At 37.9% G+C, this 20954-nt stretch overlaps 1 protein-coding gene across 2 annotated transcripts in view; it reads left to right on the forward strand.

The window, feature by feature from the left end:
- The first annotated feature begins 9075 nt into the window (after positions 1-9075).
- DPYD (dihydropyrimidine dehydrogenase) overlaps positions 9076-20954 on the forward strand; it is a 777563-nt gene continuing 765684 nt past the window's right edge. For both annotated transcript variants that reach the window (XM_004420800.3, XM_087446926.1), the window contains exon 1: positions 9076-9231. In XM_004420800.3, the coding sequence (XP_004420857.1) occupies positions 9193-9231 (39 nt within the window). In that variant the 5' untranslated portion in view covers positions 9076-9192. The remainder of the gene's footprint in view (positions 9232-20954) is intronic.

The raw sequence follows: 20954 nt of genomic DNA on the forward strand, positions 1-20954 counted from the left end.
AGATGCAGAAGAGACTGCTCAGAACACTTGAAAAAACAAAACTAATAAAAATCTTTGTATGTATTTAAGACACGAAATAAGGAAATGGAAAATATTTTTGAATTTATTAAAAATATTCTATTTATTGAGAATACTTTACATGGATGATTGTATTTATCAAATATTGCTAAGTGAGTTGCTAAGACAAGAATGAGAAGAGGAAATACGTTTCAGAGTAAGCTTCTCGCTTAGAGTTTCTCTGATTGTCATACATGATAAATTTCAATTTTTAAACATCAAAAGATGCATTGGGGTGAGTGCTATTGGGAAAGTACACAAACATGCTGATTTTTAATCCATTTGTTCACTCAATCAACATATTTTAGAGCATACTTACTTATTTCCAGACACTATGCAAGCTGAAGGATTCAAAGATTTATAAGACATAGTCCTTGCGCTTGAACAATTCTCTCTGGTGGGGAGACAGATACAGAAACATATAATATTCAATATTAAATGCTAATATATAAATATAAAAAATGATAAGGGACTGTAACCTACAAGCTGTTTCATGCATTCATCCAAAATATTTGTTGAACATATACAGTGTGCTAGGCACTGGTCCCAACACTGGGGATATGGCCACGAATAAAACAACCTTATGGAACTTACCAGTAGGGGAAAGTAGATGATAAATGAACACATAACAGTTTATATTAAATGCTATGGAGAAAAATAACCAGCTGTGGTGGTCTAGTAGTTAAGATTCTGCACTCTCACCACCACTGCCTAGATTTGTTTCCCAGTCAGGAAACCACATCACCCATCTGTCTGTCCGCTGTCATACTGCAGTGGCCGCATGTTGCTGTGATGCTAAAAGCTATGCCACCGGTATTTCAAATACCAGAATGGTTATCCACGGTGGACAAGTTTCAATGGAGCTTCCAGACTAAGACAGACTAGGAAGAAGGACCTGGCCACCCACTTCCAAAAGAACTGGCCATGAAAACTCTACAAATAGCAGCAGAGTTTGCCTAATGTAGCACCAGAAGATGAGAGTACGGTGCAAAAACACCAGGGAGGGTTCCGCTCTGCTGTACATAGGGTCGCTAGGAGTCAGAAACGACTCCACAGCACTAACAACAATGGACAAAAATAAAGCAGGGAAGAGGGGAAAGTGAATGTGAGAAATGAGGGTTGCAATTCTAAACGTGGTGGTCAGAGAAGAATTTACCAAAAAAGGTAATCTTTACGTAAATGCTTGAAGCTGATGAGGGGCTAGCTGTTGGAATATCTGGTGGAATATCATTGCAGACAGAGTAAATAACAAGTGGAAAAGCCTGTGTGGATGAAGTTAGAGTGAACAAGAATAGCAGGAATTAGGAGAGAGAGGAAACAAGCAGCTAGATCATACACACTTTGTAGGCCACAATAAGGACTTTTTTCTACTGAGTGAAATGGGAAGCTATGACGGGTTTGGAGCAAGACTGACACGCTTATTGTTTTATAGATTAAATAAATTAAACATTAAAATGACTATTTTGCAATAGAAAATTATTCAAACATTCAGATTATTTTGTCTAGTTAGATAAAGCTTAAGTAGTTCCCACTATTTGCCAGTTTCCCTAACTTAAAAAAATTTTACCCAAGACTATGATAATATTAATAATTCTATTTGCCAGTTTCTATAACTCTTAAAATTTTTCATCCAGGAATATGATGATATTAATAATTTTCATGGAAGGGACTGTAGAACATTATAGACAATTTTGGTATTCAGTTTTTCATACCAAATACTTCATATATAAATTACAGTGTGCCTAACGTGTACCAAGCGCCGTGGCAGGAGTTACGAGAGTCTTACATAAAAGCACACACATACAAATTTGTAAAAGTTATATGCGTTTGTGTATTTGTTCATAATGCAATGGAATTTTTAAAACCACTTTTACTTTTTTCTATAATTAACTAATACATGTTTGTTACTTGGCCATGTATATTTAGACCCTATAAGCTCATATGTTCTTTGATATATTGTCAGTATCTTTCCCTGTTGTTAATAGTCTACAACCACATTTCTAAAGACTACATAAGATTGAATTGTATCGACTCAGTATAGTTATTAATCAGTCACCTGTTGTAGGACATTTATGTTATAATCTTTTTGTATAAACAACTTTGGAATGAATGATATTTTTTGGTATATTTTGCATATAAGCATAGTTGTTTTCTTAAGATAAAGATATCAGAAATGAGGGGCCAGCCCCGTGGCTTGCTAATGGCGGCCAGGTTGGATCCCGGGCGCACACTGACGCACTGCTTCTCCGGCCATGCTGAGGCCACGTCCCACTTACAGCAACTAGAAGGATGTGCAACTATGACGTACAACTATCTACTGGGGCTTTGGAGGGAAAAAAAAAAGGAGGAGGATTGGCAACAGATGTTAGCTCAGAGCCGGTCTTCCTCAGCAAAAAAAAAGAGGAGGATTAGCATGGATGTTAGCTCAGGGCTGATCTTCCTCACACACACACAAAAAAGATATCAGGAATAAAGTTGTTGGGTCAAAGAAAATGCACACGTTTATAGTTTGGCTATGTATTGTTAAATACATAGCCTATATATACTGTACCAATATACCGTGTACTGTACCAAGTTTTTACTCATTATTGAATCTTCTGAATCTGTTAATCTTCCTACCCCTGATCACTCCTTAAAAAAATTTTGCAAGAGCTTCCAGGTTGGTGAACACGTGGAGGTGCTGGGAGAGAGTGGTGTGCTGGGACAAGTCGTGGAAGCTCCACGCCCTTTCCATCTGGCTGTTGCTGAGTTATTTTTTTTATAATAACATAGTAATCTAGTAAAAGAAAAATTTGCCAGTCTGATAGGTGAAAAATCATATCTTATTATCATTTAATTGGCATTTCTTTGATTACTAGTTTGGCTGATACAATTTTACATTTTTATCAACTACTTGTATTCTTTTTTTGGGGGGAAAAATTGCCCATTAATGCCCTTTTTTTATTCATATATTACTAGTAATCTTTTCCTTTTAGCCTTTCTAAACCCTATGTCAGCTTTAGAGAGAGTAATAATGAATACTTATTCCTAAATAAATATTTATGTACCTACTATTACTAAGTACTGTGTTAGGCATGGAGGATAAAATGATAAGACCCAGTCAAAACCACTAAGGACGCCACAGTCTAGGGAGGTGGCGAACAACGGCAAACAAACTACAGAACAAGAACAGCATGTCATTCATTATTCAGATGATTGAAAATGGATCACTACAGTCTTAGGTTGGAAAACAGAAAGATAGCTTCTGACTGGGAGACAGAAATCTTTCTGGGGTGTAGGTTTTTCTTTCCAGACTCCGATAAAAACATAGAGATCTGCGCTTTAACCGTTACAAAATGCTAAATAACAATGGCATTGATAGACGGTAGGGAATTCACTATTTTGGTTTCCAGTGACAAAGATGATAACCACCCAGGCTAGCATGTGGAGAAAATGACTGAGCCCATCTTCAGAAATCACTTGCCTTGGTTGATTTTCACACATTCACCCTAGTGAATATATGAATATGCAATTACACATATATTGCAATCAGTGATACTTCAAAATACATATTTGATTATGTCATTCCTCTGCTTTAAAAAACGTCCATGACTTCTCATTTCTTATAGCATAATATTCAAAATCCTAAACTATGACTGAAACACTGCATGGCATGCTTATCTCTATGGCTTCACTCTGGGTCACTCTCCCCTAGCTGCCTGAGCTCTAGCTATCAGAGCCTCCATTCCCTTGTATCAGGATACCTCTGGCCTTGCAGCCTTTACACAGTTACTTCTTTGCCTGGAATGCTTTTGATCTCTTACTTTTTGCCTTCTTAACCCCTGTTGTCCTTTAGATCTTAGCAGCAAGGACATTTCCTCAAAGAGTCTTTCACTGATTTCCCAGGTCCCTCTGCTATAACAGCTCCCTATTTTTCCTTGATATCGTTATTCACGATATTATATTTTTGTGTGATTACTTGACATATGTTCATCTCCCTAAGTCATCTGCAAGGTGCATAAGCATAGAGTTCACTTCTATTTTGCTCACCATGGTACTCTAATATTTTTCATTGCACTTAGTATATTAGTCACACAGTTATTTGTGATATGAATAAATGAATGAAAGATGTTGGGATATCCCAGAACATTGAAATAAATGATGAGACTTTATTATATAAGTCAATTTCTTATGTCCAGATATGTGGATAATTAAGTACAATTTACATGCAATATATGCAATCAGTTAAATAACATACAATGGTGACAACGCAGCTTAGGTCCCCTGGAAAGTGGACTCAGAGATAGAAATGTGCGTGCAGGAAGTTTATTTATTTGGAAGTGCTGTCAGGATGATGACCTGTGGGGGTGAGGAATGAAGCAGGATGGACAGAGGAAGAAGCTGAACTCTACTGCAATCCCAACAAATGTCTCAGATGATCCCTTGAGGGACCTCTAAAGTTGGGATGGCCCCTCAAAAATGTTGAATTGAGACAAGTGCCAGGACTATATAGCCCCATATCAATCAATCAGTGGATCTCCTCTACCCTGAGCTTTAGGTGAATGGCTCTCTTCAGCCAGCGGTAATTTCCAGCGAGGGACTCAGCAGAGAGATGTCTGTCAACCACCGACACTCCCAGCAGCTCTGACAGTGAGCACCTCCATCTTGAAGGGGTTGGGAAGAAGGGTGGGAATCTGTGAGGTACATCACAGCATCCACTACAGATGACCAAAAGGAACAATGAATAATTTACAGTAAGGTTCTGTCTCAATTCCAAATATGAACACACTTAAAAACTATGAAAGAGTAAAATTCCAGCCAGAAAACAAAGAGACAGCTTTAAATTGCCAGCTGCTGGAATTATGGTAACTTTCCATGGAGAGAGAGAGAGTAACAAGCCCAGGCAAAAGGCCTCAAGGCGATGAGGGAAATTCAGGGAATATTCATTCTCGAAGATATCCCCCCCCACCCCCCCACCCCGCCCCGCTTTAAATCAGATAAGTCTACAAACCTACTCACCCTGCATTTTACCCCAAATCATTCATAGTCAATCATACACCAATGGCATTTCCCCAGAATATGAGCATTAGAGAACGTCTTTAAATTTTTAACTAACATTATTTGGCATTTGCAATTTACAAAATATTATTACATGCATTTTGACATTTAACTCTCACAATAACCCCATTAAGTTAAATTACTCAAAATCACTATGTGACGATGTGTGTTTTTGAGCTAGTTAGTGGCTTAAGGTTTGTGATGACAAGGACAATGTCTGTATTATACACTGAAGTATCACTAATGTCTATGACAGTGCCTGAAACAATAGCACTCAATACACAATTGATGAATAAATTTCCAAGAGAGATTTGTAGTTTCTCTGAGTTAACTGTGCTTTTTATGGCATTATACAATATATATGGATGTATGCAGCACCCATGTGTGTGTGCATGCATGCTTATATAGGATACATGTTATATGTAGGTGAATAAATTATACCAAGTTTATTCCATAAAATATCAACTAATACATATGTTATCTACATTATAGACTTTTTGAGTATGAATACATACTAGCAATATTTGGACACAACTGATTTTTATTCATTATCCTTTGGGTCAGTTTGGACAGAGTTAATATGGCCTTAGAAAATCAGAACGGGGAAAAATAAGTCTCATGATGATTCAAAGTCTCTGATTTTTTGGGAGAAAATCACCTTCCAAGGAGTATCTGAAAAAAACTGCTTAATGCTAGACTACAGGGGGAAATAAAAGCATGTGGAAATCTGAATTTTTATTGTGTTTCTAAATTTGTGGTGCTGAATAACTTTTCATAGATAAAAGATGATTCATAAGCCTTCCTTTTAAATATGGCAATAATAATATTCGTTTGTGTAATGTAAACTATTAGGCAGAGATGCATTTTGGTAAATTTGTACACTATTAGATGAGCTGTCTTTCCAAAGCCTACAAAAAATTAATGTGGAACACCTGATATTTGACTGTGCTTCCAGATGGAGGGACAGCTTGACAAATGCCATCATAATTTACAACTTTTAAAAAGTGTGGTGTGAATGCATTTGCAGTGAGCTTTAAACAGCTTGGATTATTTACAGGTACAACTGTGTTTCATGTGGAATTTCAATAGATTTAAAATATTATTGGGTTCAATCACTGATCACAGAACATAGGTGTGGCATGTGAGCAATGTGATTAGATGCCTTAATTAAATATCTCAGAACAGGATACATCTGTTTGCTGAGGTTGGGGGGGATGGTAAAATACCATTTGGATTTTATGTTTGATTATTGAGTGTCACTGAAGAAGCTCTTACCTTTGGAAAGACAACATATTTTGGGCTTATCCTCTATGGTGGTTTAGGAGACTAGTAATCACAGAAAACAAATACAGAAATACAGTGTCTAACTCTTAAGACTAATTTGGACACTTGTACCCATCAAACAGCTAAAGTATGGATTGCTAACTGAAAAGATCTGTATTACAGTGCAACTGAAAAGAGCACATAAGTCTATATCTCTAGAGGTTAGGAAACTGAATATTGAAGTTTTCTGGTTAACTTGGAGAAGGAATCATATATATTACCATTATATATATATATACACACACATATAATTATATATGTATATGTATATATCTTTGTTCTCTCCTAAATATGTATATGTATGTGTGTGTGTATGTGTATTTGTGGTACTGAATAGATGTATATATATATTTGTGGTACTGAATATATATATATATAAATTCTCCAAGAAGATATAGATGATTTTAGAGGAGGGTAAGGTATGGTTGTAGAGAGATGCAGGAACATCTGACTTTGGAGCATTATTCCACGAAAAAGAAAGTAGTTAGTTTGACACATTTTAACTGATACATATTGTGATTTACTTCTCAAGATTAAGTGGAATATTGAGAAGAATACATGGTAAAGTGAAATTAAAGTTTCTAAAATGAACTGCTTAATGCATAAACCAACACAGGATCTACTGTGTTCATTCAATCACCAAGTATTCTTGGTCTCTTATGTTTTAGTCCTGGGCTAGGAACTGAATATCCAGTAAACAACCAAGCCAGACATGGGCCCTTTCTTCCTGGAGATTCTATTCTAAATGGAAGACAGACATTAAACAAGTCACACTCAAATAAATATACAAATAACATTTGACAGAGCCATGAAGAAAAACTAGGGTGTGATGAAAGGGAACAACAGACACAGGGTGGGTCTAATTTTGTTGGTGGTGGGGATGGGTCCAGGAGGCTTCTCTGAGAACTAAAGAACGAGTAGAAGGGAAAGAATGACCCAAATGAAGGACACGTGCAAAAGGAGAACAGCGGTTGGAGGATGGGAAGATTACTTTGTGGTTGGAACACAACCAGCCATGGCAAGGGTGGCCCTAGGTGAGATTGGAGAAGTGACGCAGGGGTCACTGTGGAGTTTGTATTTCTTACTACAATGGGAACCACTGAAGGATTTATACTCTCTCTGTGTGTGTGTGTCAGAGCCAATTAATACTTTTTAAAAGTCAATCTGGAGTGGAAAAGGGTAATATGGAATATGTAGCTTGGACATTGGTGGATTGCAGTGAAGATGGAGAAATGAAGAAAGATTCCAAGGTCTATTTAGGTTGAATCCAGAGAGCTTGGGAATGGATTAAATTTGGGAGTGAGAAAGAAGGAGTCAAGGATGATTTCAAGGTTTCTATGTAACTTTCCAGTGTCTATTAATACTACTACTTGATTCAAAAAAGAAAAAAAATAAAATGTACCCATCCCCTAGCGAATTCCAGGCCCTGGAAGGTAATCTGGTGGTTTGTTTAGAGAAGTCTTCCTCAGCCACTCAAGGTAGTGAGCGCCTACACCCCAGTTAATCTGTGCTATCCCTCTTTTATCTTCCGAGCAGGCATCACAGCTTCTTATCGTTTTGCTTACTTGCTTACTTTGAGTATAATCTCCATGAGAGTGATGTGTCTTCTTGAAGACTATATCCAGATCACCTAACACAGCATTAGGCACACTGAAAATGTTCAATAAATATTTGTTGAATGAAATGATGAATGAACTAATGAAAGAATAACGATAAAGAGGAAATACTTGACTCCAAGGTGCTCACAATCTAACCAAGAGGATTAAGTAGTGTGATAAAAGCCTTAATAGAAGTAAGCAGGAAATGTCGTGAGAAGAGAGGACTATGCATCTGTGTAACTGCAGGAGAGAGGCGGGAGGTCTGGAGTTCAGAGATACTCAAAGACGAGGCGAATATTTTCTGGATTGAGGCCATCTCTAAATGAAATCGCTCCCCTCCGCGCAGCAAACTCGGGAACTGAACATAAAGAACAATTGTTCAAAAGAGCTTCACATTTTAGAATAATTATTTTTTAAAATAGAGAGTAAAACGGACTGTCCTGCAAAAATACAATCTTGATTTTGTACAACCTACGGCACTGACTACTTGCCGCTTCTGGCTGTAGAACGTTCGCTCGCCTCTCCCCGCTGGTGCCCCCTTTCCCCGCCCCCGTCGCGAGGGCCCCTCGCGGAGACCCGTGCTCTCGCCTTCCCCACCGCAGCCCAGCGCCCTGCTCGCCTATTTGTTGGGTGGATGGAGGAACACTGATTACCTCCTCCCTGAGGAGTTCCTGAAGATGCAGTGGCCCATAAGACAATGTTTCTGCACCTCGGGGGGTCGTGCGGAAGGAAAGAAAAGGGGCAATTTGTTCCTTAGGGCGCCCACAGTTTTTACCTTTAATCCAGTGGGTCTCACATCGGGCCCCGCCTACCTAGCTCAGCCTTTTACAGTTTCTAGAGCAAAGGCCAGTCCCCCGAGCGAGCACTCCCTCCCGCCCTTCTTCCGCCAGCCGAAGGAAACCAGCCGCTAGGGCGGGGGGCGGGCCGGCGGCCGAGGCCCGGCTGCTGTCCCCGCCGCTCGGCCGTCTGCGCCCGGCGCTCGGAGCCGCGGGGCCGCGCGCTCAGCCCCGCCCCGGGGGCGTCGCCGCCCGCGCCCGCCCCGCCCCGCCCCCGCGCCGCGGACCCTGCGCTTCCGATTTCCCGGGCGCTCGGGCAAGCTGTCGCTTCGGTCTCAGTCTGGAGCCTGAGGACGCAGGGAGGGTCTGTCTCTGGGAGACTGCAGACTGTAGGCACTGCCATGGCCCCCGTGCTCAGCAAGGACACGGCCGACATCGAGGTACTGACTGCGCGCCCGGTCGCCTGGGGCGGGAGGGGGCCCGGTGGTGGGTGTCCGGGAGGCCGCCCGGGCAACCGCCGCGCCCGGGCAAGAGTGGGAGACGCGGGAAACTTTGCTTCGGCAGGAGGGTTGGGGGGGAGGCGGAGGAGCGAGGGGCCGGAGCCCCGCGGGGGCAGGCCGGGGAGAAGTGCAGGAGTCCCGCGACTGGAAGGGCGCCCTTTGGATTGGGACCTGGCTGTTTACTTCGGAGAGGAGTTCAAGAGCCTGTCTTGTGCTGCCCCGAGTGGCAGTGACTGAAGAACCACAAGAGTTGGAGAGAGGTGGACTCTGGAGGGTAGGAGCGCCCACTTCCCACCCGATCTACCCCGCACGTCCCCTTCTGCCCCCTGTGTGCTTTTCGGGACACCTGTCTGCTGCCCCCACCTCCAACAGCTGAATCCTGAATATTTGGAAAGGTGGAGTACAGAAATAAAGGAGATCTGTTTGTCAGCTATAGCGGTCTCCGCTAGCCATAGTATTTCTTATGAAATAATTTAACACTGGGAAGAATGGAATAAAGTATTGAGAACGTGAAAAATGCAGTGCCGGTAGAAAAACATAAACTGTTTTTGTCTCCTCAGCAGATTTTTTGATTCTCTCTTGCACTCTTTTTCTGTAAAAATGTCATCTTTCCTCCTGTGAATAAGGTCCTACCAGAAGTGACATGACCCTTTCCTTTGAGTTCTCCCTAGGACCTTTCTGTAAGAGATGAGAAGGATTTAATTATCAACTGTGATTTTAGACATGCTAAGCCAATGTTAGCCCTTCCGAGCTAAGATAGACTGCTTTTTAGTTTTTTGTTGTGTTTTGTTTGGGGCTTTTCTTTATTTGAGTCTCCTGTTCTAGTAAAATGTGTGTCTGTGTGCAAGCGTGTATGTTATCTTTAGAAATGACAAATTTTTTTTTCCCTTATTTCTTTTCAGTGGCTTAAGTAAAAGTTTAAAACCACCTGTTTGCAGAATAGCTGCTTTTGCCATGTTTTGCCTCTGTCATTGATTGAAGGAACTTTGTATTCTGTTTGGGGGAAGGTAGTAGTGTTTTCTGCAGACTCTATATTGGTTTGAAAAATCCATTTTAGTGACAAGAGCCATAGTATATTATGTGGACATCTCCGGTTAATTTACTTGTGGTTTCTCTTGTGGATAGTTTACTTTTTCATATTGATCAATATGATGTATTTAACCCAGTATTTATTCATGTGCGCTTAGGGTAAAAAATACTTGATTTATGTCATTGGTCCTTTTTGGTCCTTGTTACTTTAACTTAACCAAATCCTTTTTTTACTAAGTCAAATGGCACACTCCAGACCACATTCAGAGGGTACTGATTTCAGAGATAAGTGTGTCAGAGGGCAGGTGGCTTTTGGCTTTTGAATTTCAGAATGGTACGTTGTCTGTCTGCTTAACTGATTTCTTTCTCTGTATGTCTCTTGCAGTTGTCTTTGAAATCAGTTCTTAGCCACATTACACAAGGAAAAAGATGCCGGTGAAACGTTAAATGACTGGCTTGATTTCGTGTATTGTTTCAACGAAGACCGTTTAAGAAGTCCATGCCCTTGCACTTACCTTGATCTAACCTTAGTCTATGTGACTAGTCTGCCTGATATTACTTATAACCTAGAATAGTGGTATTCAAACTTTTTCAGCTTTTATGTAGTTCATATATGCAACACACTTTAAACAGTAACATCTTTCATCAGACACAGTACCTTACTTTTTTCTCAAAGTAATACCCATGGTTCATGAGCTGGAGTACCATGAAAGAGCGTGAAATTAATCATGAAAATATAATACAGTGAGGAAAAATACATTAAGCCTAGAAAAATACATTGAGCCAAGAAAAATACATTTAAGCATAGGTGTCTCAGTTGATTCTGTTGACTCACCAAAGTTCATTTTTGTTTGAAGAATCAGAATGAATTACAAAAGCTCAGTTTTCAATCAAATTTGAATGCATACATTCGATTTGCCTTCCTTGCATGAATTCATTAAAATCATTGTCTAGAGATTGATCTGATTGTAACCTTTGCCTTAGTCTAAAATGCATGGAGAAGCAAATAATCTTAAAAAAAAATTATTGGTATGAAACAGAGTACATGTTCACTTGATAAATGTGAAAAGAACAGAAGGTGATGGTGACAACCCACTATAATAGTGATTTAATTTTCCCATAAGCTACCCACAAAACCTCAGATTTCAGTGAAGCAGCCAAGAAATATCTTTGTTTCTGAGGAAAAAAGTTATTGAGATATACAGAGTTGCTTTGTGTGCTCATGCCATAATTTCTAGCCTCAATCCAATATCAAATCAGAGTTTGAAGGATTGGGGGCATGAAAAACAATCAGAAGGTCACCACACTCCAAAACTTGAATACCTCTGGGTTGGAAGATAGGCGTAGCAAGGATGCATTAGTAGATAATTAGGCAACAGAACCTAGCTCATGTACTCAAAAATTGTTGTCGTTGTATTAATGGCAGAAGTTACGTGAAAAATGAAGTTTTTTTCCAGACACATTAATGTGGTTCAGAGCCTGGGATCTGGAGCAGACTGCCTAGGGCTGAGGTCTAGTTGCACGCCTTTTGAGCTGTGTGACTTTAGGCAAGTTACCTCACTTCTTTGAATCATATTTGCCTAATCTGTTAAGTAGGGAAAATAATAATAGAAAAGATAATAAACAAATGTCACAAGTTGACGTCTTCTTGTCAGGAAAAGCCAAAAACATGTTAAAAAATAAAGATATAGAAAAAATATCAGGAAAATCACTGCCAATGAAGTGATTAATATTCTAAGGGTCACTAATGGTAGCTATATACTTTTAAAAGATATTTTACTTTGTGGACTTACTTTTTGGATAAAGCTGAATTTTGTCAAGGATGACTTTTGACTACCAGTTCTCCTGGGAAGGTTTCAAAGAAGGTGCATATCAGACATTGATCAGTTTCTCTGACCTCAGCAGTGCTTTCACGGTACTTCATTTAGTTTGAATTGATAACTGGTATAATGTCAATATCTGCACATTTAAAAGGAAGTTAGAATGATTTTGTAAGAATTTACTTTTGTTCATTGTCTTGTTCCTCTTCACTGACATGGATAACTGAGAATATACAATAAAAGTACAGCCAAAGGAAAATGTATGCAGCTGCAGCCAGCTTTTAACTCTTTGAATACTAATAATTTTGGTATGCATTTAAAGACAAACTAAATTACTACCTACCACTCTACTTCTTCTGCAATCACAAGTCAAGGTCCATTCCCTTCAATTATCAGTTAATGAGTATTAAAGGTTATAAACTCATTTCAAATTTACCATGAGTAAAAAAGGGATTTCAGTCCATTGTCCACAAAATCACAATACATTTCGAGCCAAATAGAAACAGTTTCTGAATTACTGATACTATGGCTTCTATTCATTTGAGAAGATAATTGAGAATTTTCTGTTTATTAATTAAGAAAATAAGATAATAAAAAGATAGATTTGGAAAACGGGAGTATAATGGAAACAACTTGGAGAAAGTAAATTTTAAGGAGCATTTTGAAAAAAGGAAAGGCATGGGTTATGTATTGGTGGAGATGGCAAAGGATATTTCAGAATACTCTTTATCATAACTGCTTTTGCCCCTGGGGAAGGAGAAGGGCCATAGATCCACAGGAGAGAATAAGGATTTAGCTTTGCAGATGCTATGGGTTATTTATTTATTTATTTAAATTTATGTTTTTTTTACTCAATGTATAAGTAACAGTCCTTTCTTGTCTGCTTCCTTTTATTGATTGGGCACCACAGATCTATGGAAATGCTACCTTCACTTGCTAAAGCTTTTAAAGCTTTTTTTTTTTTTTACTTTCAAATTTTTTAGCTTTAAACCTATTTTGTGAGTTTGAGTTGTTAAAAATGTATTTGTCCTCCCTACTTTAAGCTGTCCCATGGACCATGCTTAGTTTCACTTTAAAGTATTTCTCCTGTCTAAGGAATTTAGCTGGGCAGTAGAAATGGGTCTAATTATGTGATTGGAGAGTTACTTTATTCCAGCGATAGATCCTTATAGTTTTAAGGTACTACACATTTCTTTAGTTCAGCATGGTCGTATATATATTGCCACAGTTAAAAAAAAATTCTACCTCTGGCACATAAATTCAGAACTAGTGTCAGTAGTTTAATTACAAACTGTGAGATTAATGACTAATGATGAGTCTATCACTGGGGAGGTTTTTAGATTGGATCTGCTTAATCATAGCAGGTCATGTTGACTGATCGCTTATTGTAAAAATGTCCTAGAATTCAATAACCTCCTTTCTTACATTCTGGAAGAAAAATCCAGTTTTGGAAAGCTGAACATTAACAGGAAGGAATTAATAAGAATACCAACAAAATCTAGAGTCAAAATGCTGAGATAATTGAATGATCTTTAAGCAGCTGTATCTTTTCTTAACTATTTGAATACAACATTTTACCAAGCTCTCTATATACACAGGCAACAACACAAGAGCTGAAAAATAGACCTTCCAGTTAAAGTAAACATGTCTGGTCACTGTGGCAGAATTCTAATAATTAGCATAAATTTAAGTTACAAGATTAGAAACACTAAAATTAAAGACAATGAGACTGAAAAAAAATTGCCAAAAATAATATGACAAAGAAAATGTGATAAAAGATGTGGTATGGTCTAGGCTTCAATGCAGCTAAAGAGGAGATTGAAAAGTAGGATTGGCCCATTCATTTTTCTGCCTCTTAGCTATATGGACACAATTGACAAATAAGTAGCAGAAACCTTCACTCCTTAAAACTGTAAAGAAAATTCTCTGTCATTTATTCCCTGACTTAATTCAAAAATATTTAATAAGGCGTTCTAAGATTATAAATTTATCTAAAATCAGGATTCTGATTTTCAAATGTGACATGTTTACCTTCTGGACTTCATTTGCTCTTAATCCTCCATATCAAGACAGAAGGTGTTTTTTGGCCTCAAACATCAATAGTCTGGGTGTTCACAGATATCCTGGAGCCAATTATACTACTGAGATAACTCTTAATAGGATTATGTCTTTCCTGTGGCTTATAATTATTACTGCTTCCAGTAACTTTAATTAAGATGTTACACCAGTAGATATGAAACATCTGCATTTAACTCAATGTATAACTTTTCTTTTAGAGTGTTCACCACTGATGTTAGGAACTAAGTACTTGTGTAAAGTTATTTATTTTGTATTTCACAAAATCAAGCTTTATTTCATGGTTAGTTAAAAAAACAAAAACAATAACATTATATTAAAATATAATGGTTCAAATCCTGGCTCTATTATTTTTTTATTTGTGTGATTGCATTCACGTTCTTTCCTGGACTGTCATTTCTTCCTCTGTAAATTGGATTTAATCTTATTTATTTCATGCACTAGCTGTAAGGATGAATTGGAGTCATGTACATATAATGCCTCAGCATCTGTCACATAAAATATTTACTTTTTAAATGGCAGTAGTTATTTTAAATATTTTTATTGCATATATCATGGGTGTTATATAAACGTCATTTGGCTAGAATTTTGTTCAACTCCAAGAATCAACTAGTGGTACTGAAGTCTTTTAAAATATGTGAGGGAGGAGAGAGTTAATGAAGTTAAAAGAGTTATGAACAGCACTCATTACAGATTCAAAAATGTTGCAGATGTGTCTTATGAGAAAGTTACTGAATTCTGTTTGTCAGGATTACCAGATGGGGGAGTTTCTGATATTCAGGTCAAATTAAAAAGACCTACTTCATTTTGCTTTTTATTTCTATTTAAAAAATATTTTTAATACCTACTGTATTTATTGCCAGCCCTCTTGTTTAAGCTGCAGGAGATTTGAAGGAAGTATGTGGCATAGGCTTTGTCCGTTGCAGGATTATCCACATCTAATACACAGGAGAGTAGGATTCAAATCCAGGGCTGACCACCCCCCCTGCCCCCCCAACCCTTGCTGCTTTATTGCAGGGTACATATAGAATGATTCTTCAGTGTTTTTCTGTGTGTTTTTGAGACTACATCAGGGCCGATGTATGGGTGAAAATTTTCCTTGGCATTCTCAAGGATATTTGGAAGGGATTTGGTGTTAACCTTTTCTGAAAGGAAATCCCTACACAATTATTAAAAAAACCCAGCTCAGGTATCTCTTTGTACAAACTGGGCTAAGCTCACAGTTTCTCTAAGCAAGCATATTAGTTTCAAAGAAAGTCTTTTCTAGACTTCTAAGCATCCCTGCACCCACTGTATTTGTTCATAAATAAGATTTTTAACTCCTAGGAAGGAGGGAGTTGGAGATCAACCTATTTTGCACCAGGAAAAGGTAAAGCATGCCCTTTCTGAAAGATGACTCTGATAATAAACTTTTTATACTAGGTTATAATAATTTTATTTCCTTGAGATTTTCAGCTTGGTTGTGTAATAGCATTCTCACTATCCTCTACCTCTAGCATAATAATTAAAGAGACAGTCTGCGTCCCTACCTCCCAGGTGCTTGGAAATTGATATTATGAGTGCTTATGAATGTCCCCTTGAGGCACTCCTGACGGGGCCACTTTGAAGAAAAATCTCTTCATCAATAATGAAGCCCTGAGGGCCACTTCTCAGGGGACTCACACAAAATTACATGTCAACTCCAGGCCTGATTTATATGGATGGCGCTCATGGATGGAGCCCTGACTGCACCTCACCCTCCCCTCATATTTTATTACCCACCACTCTCTGTTGATCCTCCCCACATCACCCCCTCAACTTTCACTTCCCTCCCAAAACTTCAGCCCCCAATTTTCAACTTGTTTTACCTACCCAGGATTGACTCATCTAAGTAGATCGTTTGTTTAATCTTTGTGAAATCCTTTGAATGGTATTAAAAATTGACTATAGTAGCATGTTAAAACTTGAAAAGTGTTAGTCAGTATGTCTCATGTAAAGGCCATGTGAAAATCTTCAGCAAAATAATAGAAGAGAAGGTGTATTTACTGTATGTTAGTTGAAATAAGTATCCTGGGATACGGGACAGGCCTGGGGATATTTTTGCTCTACATGTTGGATCCCTTGCTCTCTGACCTTGTGGAAATCATTCAACCACTATGAAGAGTTTGTGATTCCTCAATGAGTTTGCTATTGATCAGTCTTTTAAGGATGGTTTGTAATGAAATATGGCAATGGTGAAATTGTTTGGACATGTGACCTGCTGAGTGATCATATTAAGGAGATGCAGAGGTGGTGTTGTCATAGCTACTCTCTTTTACATGCTAGGTAGGATTAAGTATACATTTATACCAGCCATGTGGATTTGATAGACTTATTCACCTGATTTTTTAACTTTCTTCGTGCTTGCCTGCTTCCTTTTCTTCTTTAATCAAATGAATGAGCTAAATCTACATCTCTCCTGAGCATACAGAAAAAATCCGATCCTGCTATATATGGCTGGAGTTCTATGAGCGTGATCTGCAATTAATAGATTCATATTTTGTGTCTTGTAGATCATGCTGTCTCGAAGTAGAATTTAAGACCAGATATTCCAAAAAGGAGATGGGACTCTCGAAGTCAGTTTGTCCAGTATGTTTGTTGATTGATTACTGTCAGTGAAACCAGAGTATCAACAGTGGGGTCCCCAGCCCCACAGGGAATTCAGGTTACCTTTGTCTGACTCCTTCCACCACAGTGACCTCAAAGCTTTGGGGACCTTCTCTTCCCTGACAAATATTGGGGAGTGCTGGGCTAAAACATTTGAAATCCTCCGTAATTCAAAGAAGAAAGACATTCACTTCCCTTCATAGATCTCTAGGGTTAAGGCATGACAACTTTCACAGCAAAATGTTCTCTTTTTTTGGATTAACTTTCATTAAACTTTTTTTCATTCCTCTGATTTAATTTTTAATTATTTTTTATCATCATTACAGAAGATTTGAAGGATGCAAAAAAAAGTGAAAAGAAAATAGTTATAGCACCCGAAACAGCCATGTTGATATTGATTTAGTACTTTTCTTTCCTATGCATGAGGGTTTTTTTCCCTAAATAGTTTTGATCATATACAATTTTACATTTGCTTTCTTATTGTATCAGAAGTATTTCCCCATATTCTTGCTAACTTTTTAACTGGTTTTAAGTAGCAGCATGAGATTCCATGGGAGCGGAGATACCAAAATTTATGCAAGCCTCCCCTGTATTATAAGACATTTACTTTGTGTTTAGTAGTAGTTATTAAGAATAATGCTTCAACAATTTTTTTTTTTTTTTTTGCTTAAAACATTGTATTGTAAATACGCTTGAGAGGGTTGGCTTCAATAATAAATAGTGCATTTCAGTTCTGCCCTTCCACCCTACATGATTCAGCTGAATTAAGTGTCTTTTAAAAAGTGTTTTTAAGAAGGAAAAGGGGCCCAATTTTAGGTGCAAAGGCAGAAAGGACAAAATGGAATGGGGACCAATTACCCATTTGCCTTATCCTTCCAGCACTGATACAAGGCTCAGAACGCTCAGGCATCTGGATGTAGTTTCCCTTGCTATGAATGTGACTTCATTTGAACTCAGTGCTGACCTGATGCTTCCTTCTAGATCATGACTTGGCTGCCTGAAGGTTCCTTATTTTTTCTGCCCTGAGAACAAGGAAGAATAAGGTTAGGGCTCAGGTTGTTATCTTGAATGGATAAATCTCAGATTTTTATCATGAATGAATAAATATAACACCAACTGCAGATGTCCCAATGTGTGACCAAGGATGGAAACTTTTATACTGTACCCCCTCGTCCCCCCAAACCACTCTGGCAGACCAGCTTCTCAAAGAATTCTTTTAACCTAGGCCTTTACATTAGAAGTATGAGTGGTTGTGTGTGTGTGTGTGTGTGTGTGTGTGTGTACGTATGCACAGGCACACGTGTGTGTACAATTTTTTTATTTTTCTTTTCCTTATGGTACTCAGGAAGAGGAAAGAGATGGTGAGTGTAAATGACACTTATCTCACAGAAAAATGACATTTTTTCTCACAGTGACAAATTTTTTTTTTTCTCCTGAGGAAGACTAGCCCTGAGCTAACATCTGTTGCCAATCTTCCTCTTTTTTTTGCTTGAGGAAGATCAGCTTTGAGCTAACATCTGTGCCAGTTTTCCTCCACTTTATATGTGGGTCACCGCCACAGCATGGCTGAAGAGTGGTGTAGGTCCACACCCGGGATCCAAACCCGTGAACCCGGGCTGCCAAAGCGGAGCGTGCAAAACTTAACCACTACATCATGGGGCCGGCACCTCACAGTGACAAATTTATTAAAATGAAACATTCTTCTGTATTAGATGTGTTAACCAAAACAACTGTTGATTCATGCTACATTTTAAAGCTAAAATTTACTTGCAGCCTGAACTCTGAACGTTGTTATGCTTAAGCCTCTGTCTTTGAAAGAGAGAAAAACATTTGCAGAAGAAAATTCTTATATGGTTCGTGAAAATTACTGCCCATCAACCCTCTACCCCAAGACACTAATAAAACTTTAAAATATTCTTTATACTTGTTTAAGACCACACTATTATGCAAGGATTCTAGAAGGGAAATTATCACTGGTACTTAGGACTGTTTTAAGGATTTGAAATATTTTCGAGTTGTTATCCAGGTAGTATCAGTTCATACCACTGCTATCAGTATATGAATGTGTATGAAATGATACCCTTTTCAATGTTAATAATATTTAAAACTTTTTAATAAACAATTTGGTGAAAACTCCTGTCTCATTGGTTTAATTTGCATTTGTCTAAATATTGGTAAATTTGAATATTTTTCGTTGTTTTGAAATAGTTTGGATTTTCTTTTAAACAAATTATTTTAACAGAATTTTAATGTAAGAGTAAAATAAGAGAAAAAAGAAATAAGAAAAGTAGAAATATCATAGATTTTAAGAAAATTAAATACTAATTATAAAATCACAACAAAATCAGTATTTTGGAAGCATACAATCCACTAAAACTAACTTCAGATAAGTTAAGAAACAACAATAGCTCAGTAGATGCAATCTGTTATAGTAGTTATTGATAATATATAATGGATGATTATTTATTTTAATTATAATGAATGTGTAGCATAAATTAGCAGTTAAGAGGGTAGTTTCTGGAATTAGAATGCTAACGTTCATATCCTAGCTCTGCCACTTACTAGTTTTTGATGTTGGCAAATAACTTAAAACTTTGTTTCAATTTCCTCATCTATACAATGGGGGCAAAAATAGTACCTATATCATAGGATTGTTGTATGGTTGAAGGAAATACTACATGTTCATCACTTTTAATAGTTCCAACATGTAGCAAGTGTGCAGTTAATGTTAGCCTATTAAAATATTAATAATGGCTACCAATTACTGTTTTGACTCCAGTGGCCTTTCTATCTCTTTGATAATGTTATTTTGGTGTTTTAAAAACACGGAAACTTCCTGTAACTTTTTCTTTTGTTCATTCAAAAATATTTACTAATTTCCAGGCACTGGTCTAGATTTTGGAAACATACTGCAAACAAGACAGAAAAGATTTCTGCTCTTAATGACAGAGCGTTACTGTAGAGGAATAATAGGCAGTAAAAAAAAAATTTACAATGTACAGTAATTTCCAACATTATCATGAGATTTGGTAAAAGTAAACCAGAATAATATGATGCAGAATGATTGGTAAGGCCTTCTTTATATATGGCAGTCAGAGAAGGCCTACTTGTGGAGGTGACATTTGAACTCAAACCTGAAAGACCACATGGAGTCTGACATGGCTTTTGAGGAAAAAAGAAAGCAAATCAAATAGGTGGGATTAAATTTAGTATAAGAAGCAAAAAGAAGTGACAGATGTAGGGGAGGTCCAATGTTGTATTTATGGCATTAAACTTGAAATCCTTATTCAATACCAAAATAAAGATATCACATAGGCAGCTGGAAAGAAGCATCTGGAGGTCAGTAAAGAGGTCCTAGTTAGAGGTGGAAATGGAGGAACTATTGATATAAAGGTGGTGTTTAAAGTCTTGGGGCTGAGTAAGATCATTTAGAGACAGTGGAGCTAAACAAGGGGCTGGGGATTTAGGCATTGAGAAGAGGAGACAGTGGCCAAGGAGTCTCTGGTATCACAGAAATTAAGGAAGGAGGAAAAGTGTTATTGTCATCTCTCTTAATTGCTGTTGAGAAGGTAAGATGAGGGTATAAAAGATTCCTTTTTAGTTTGTTAATAGGGAGAAATTGTGAGCTTGACAAAGCTAGCTTGGAGAAAGAAGCCCAATGAGAATGGGTTGAGAAGAGAACAAGATGTAAGGAAGTGAGACAATGACATTAGAAAACTTGGGGGGGGGGAAATTTGCTGTAAAGACAAACACAGAAATAGGGAAGTAGCTGGAGAGGGCTGATAGAGTACATGCATATGCTGATGAAGAGATCCAGTAGAAAGGAACACCAGTGTTGAGGGACACAGAGGGGATGATTACCTGTATAAAAGGATTCTTTTGGTGAGAGGGAATAGGATTGATAATGTAAGCATTAGAGTAAGATGGAAGGCAGAGTGTGGTATATTGGGTGGTGGGAAGATGAAGGAGTTCTGATCTGATGGTTTTTATTTATTCATTAAGAGTATAAGGCAAGATCATTAACTGATGTTAAGAGGAAAACAGGATATAGATGCAAGTATGAATAGACTTTCTGGGAAGTGGGAGAAAGAAAATAATAGGAAAGTATAGTAG

This window comes from Ceratotherium simum, chromosome 2, assembly GCF_057802395.1.
Source record: "Ceratotherium simum simum isolate JZ-2026a chromosome 2, ASM5780239v1, whole genome shotgun sequence".
NCBI lineage: Eukaryota > Metazoa > Chordata > Mammalia > Perissodactyla > Rhinocerotidae > Ceratotherium > Ceratotherium simum.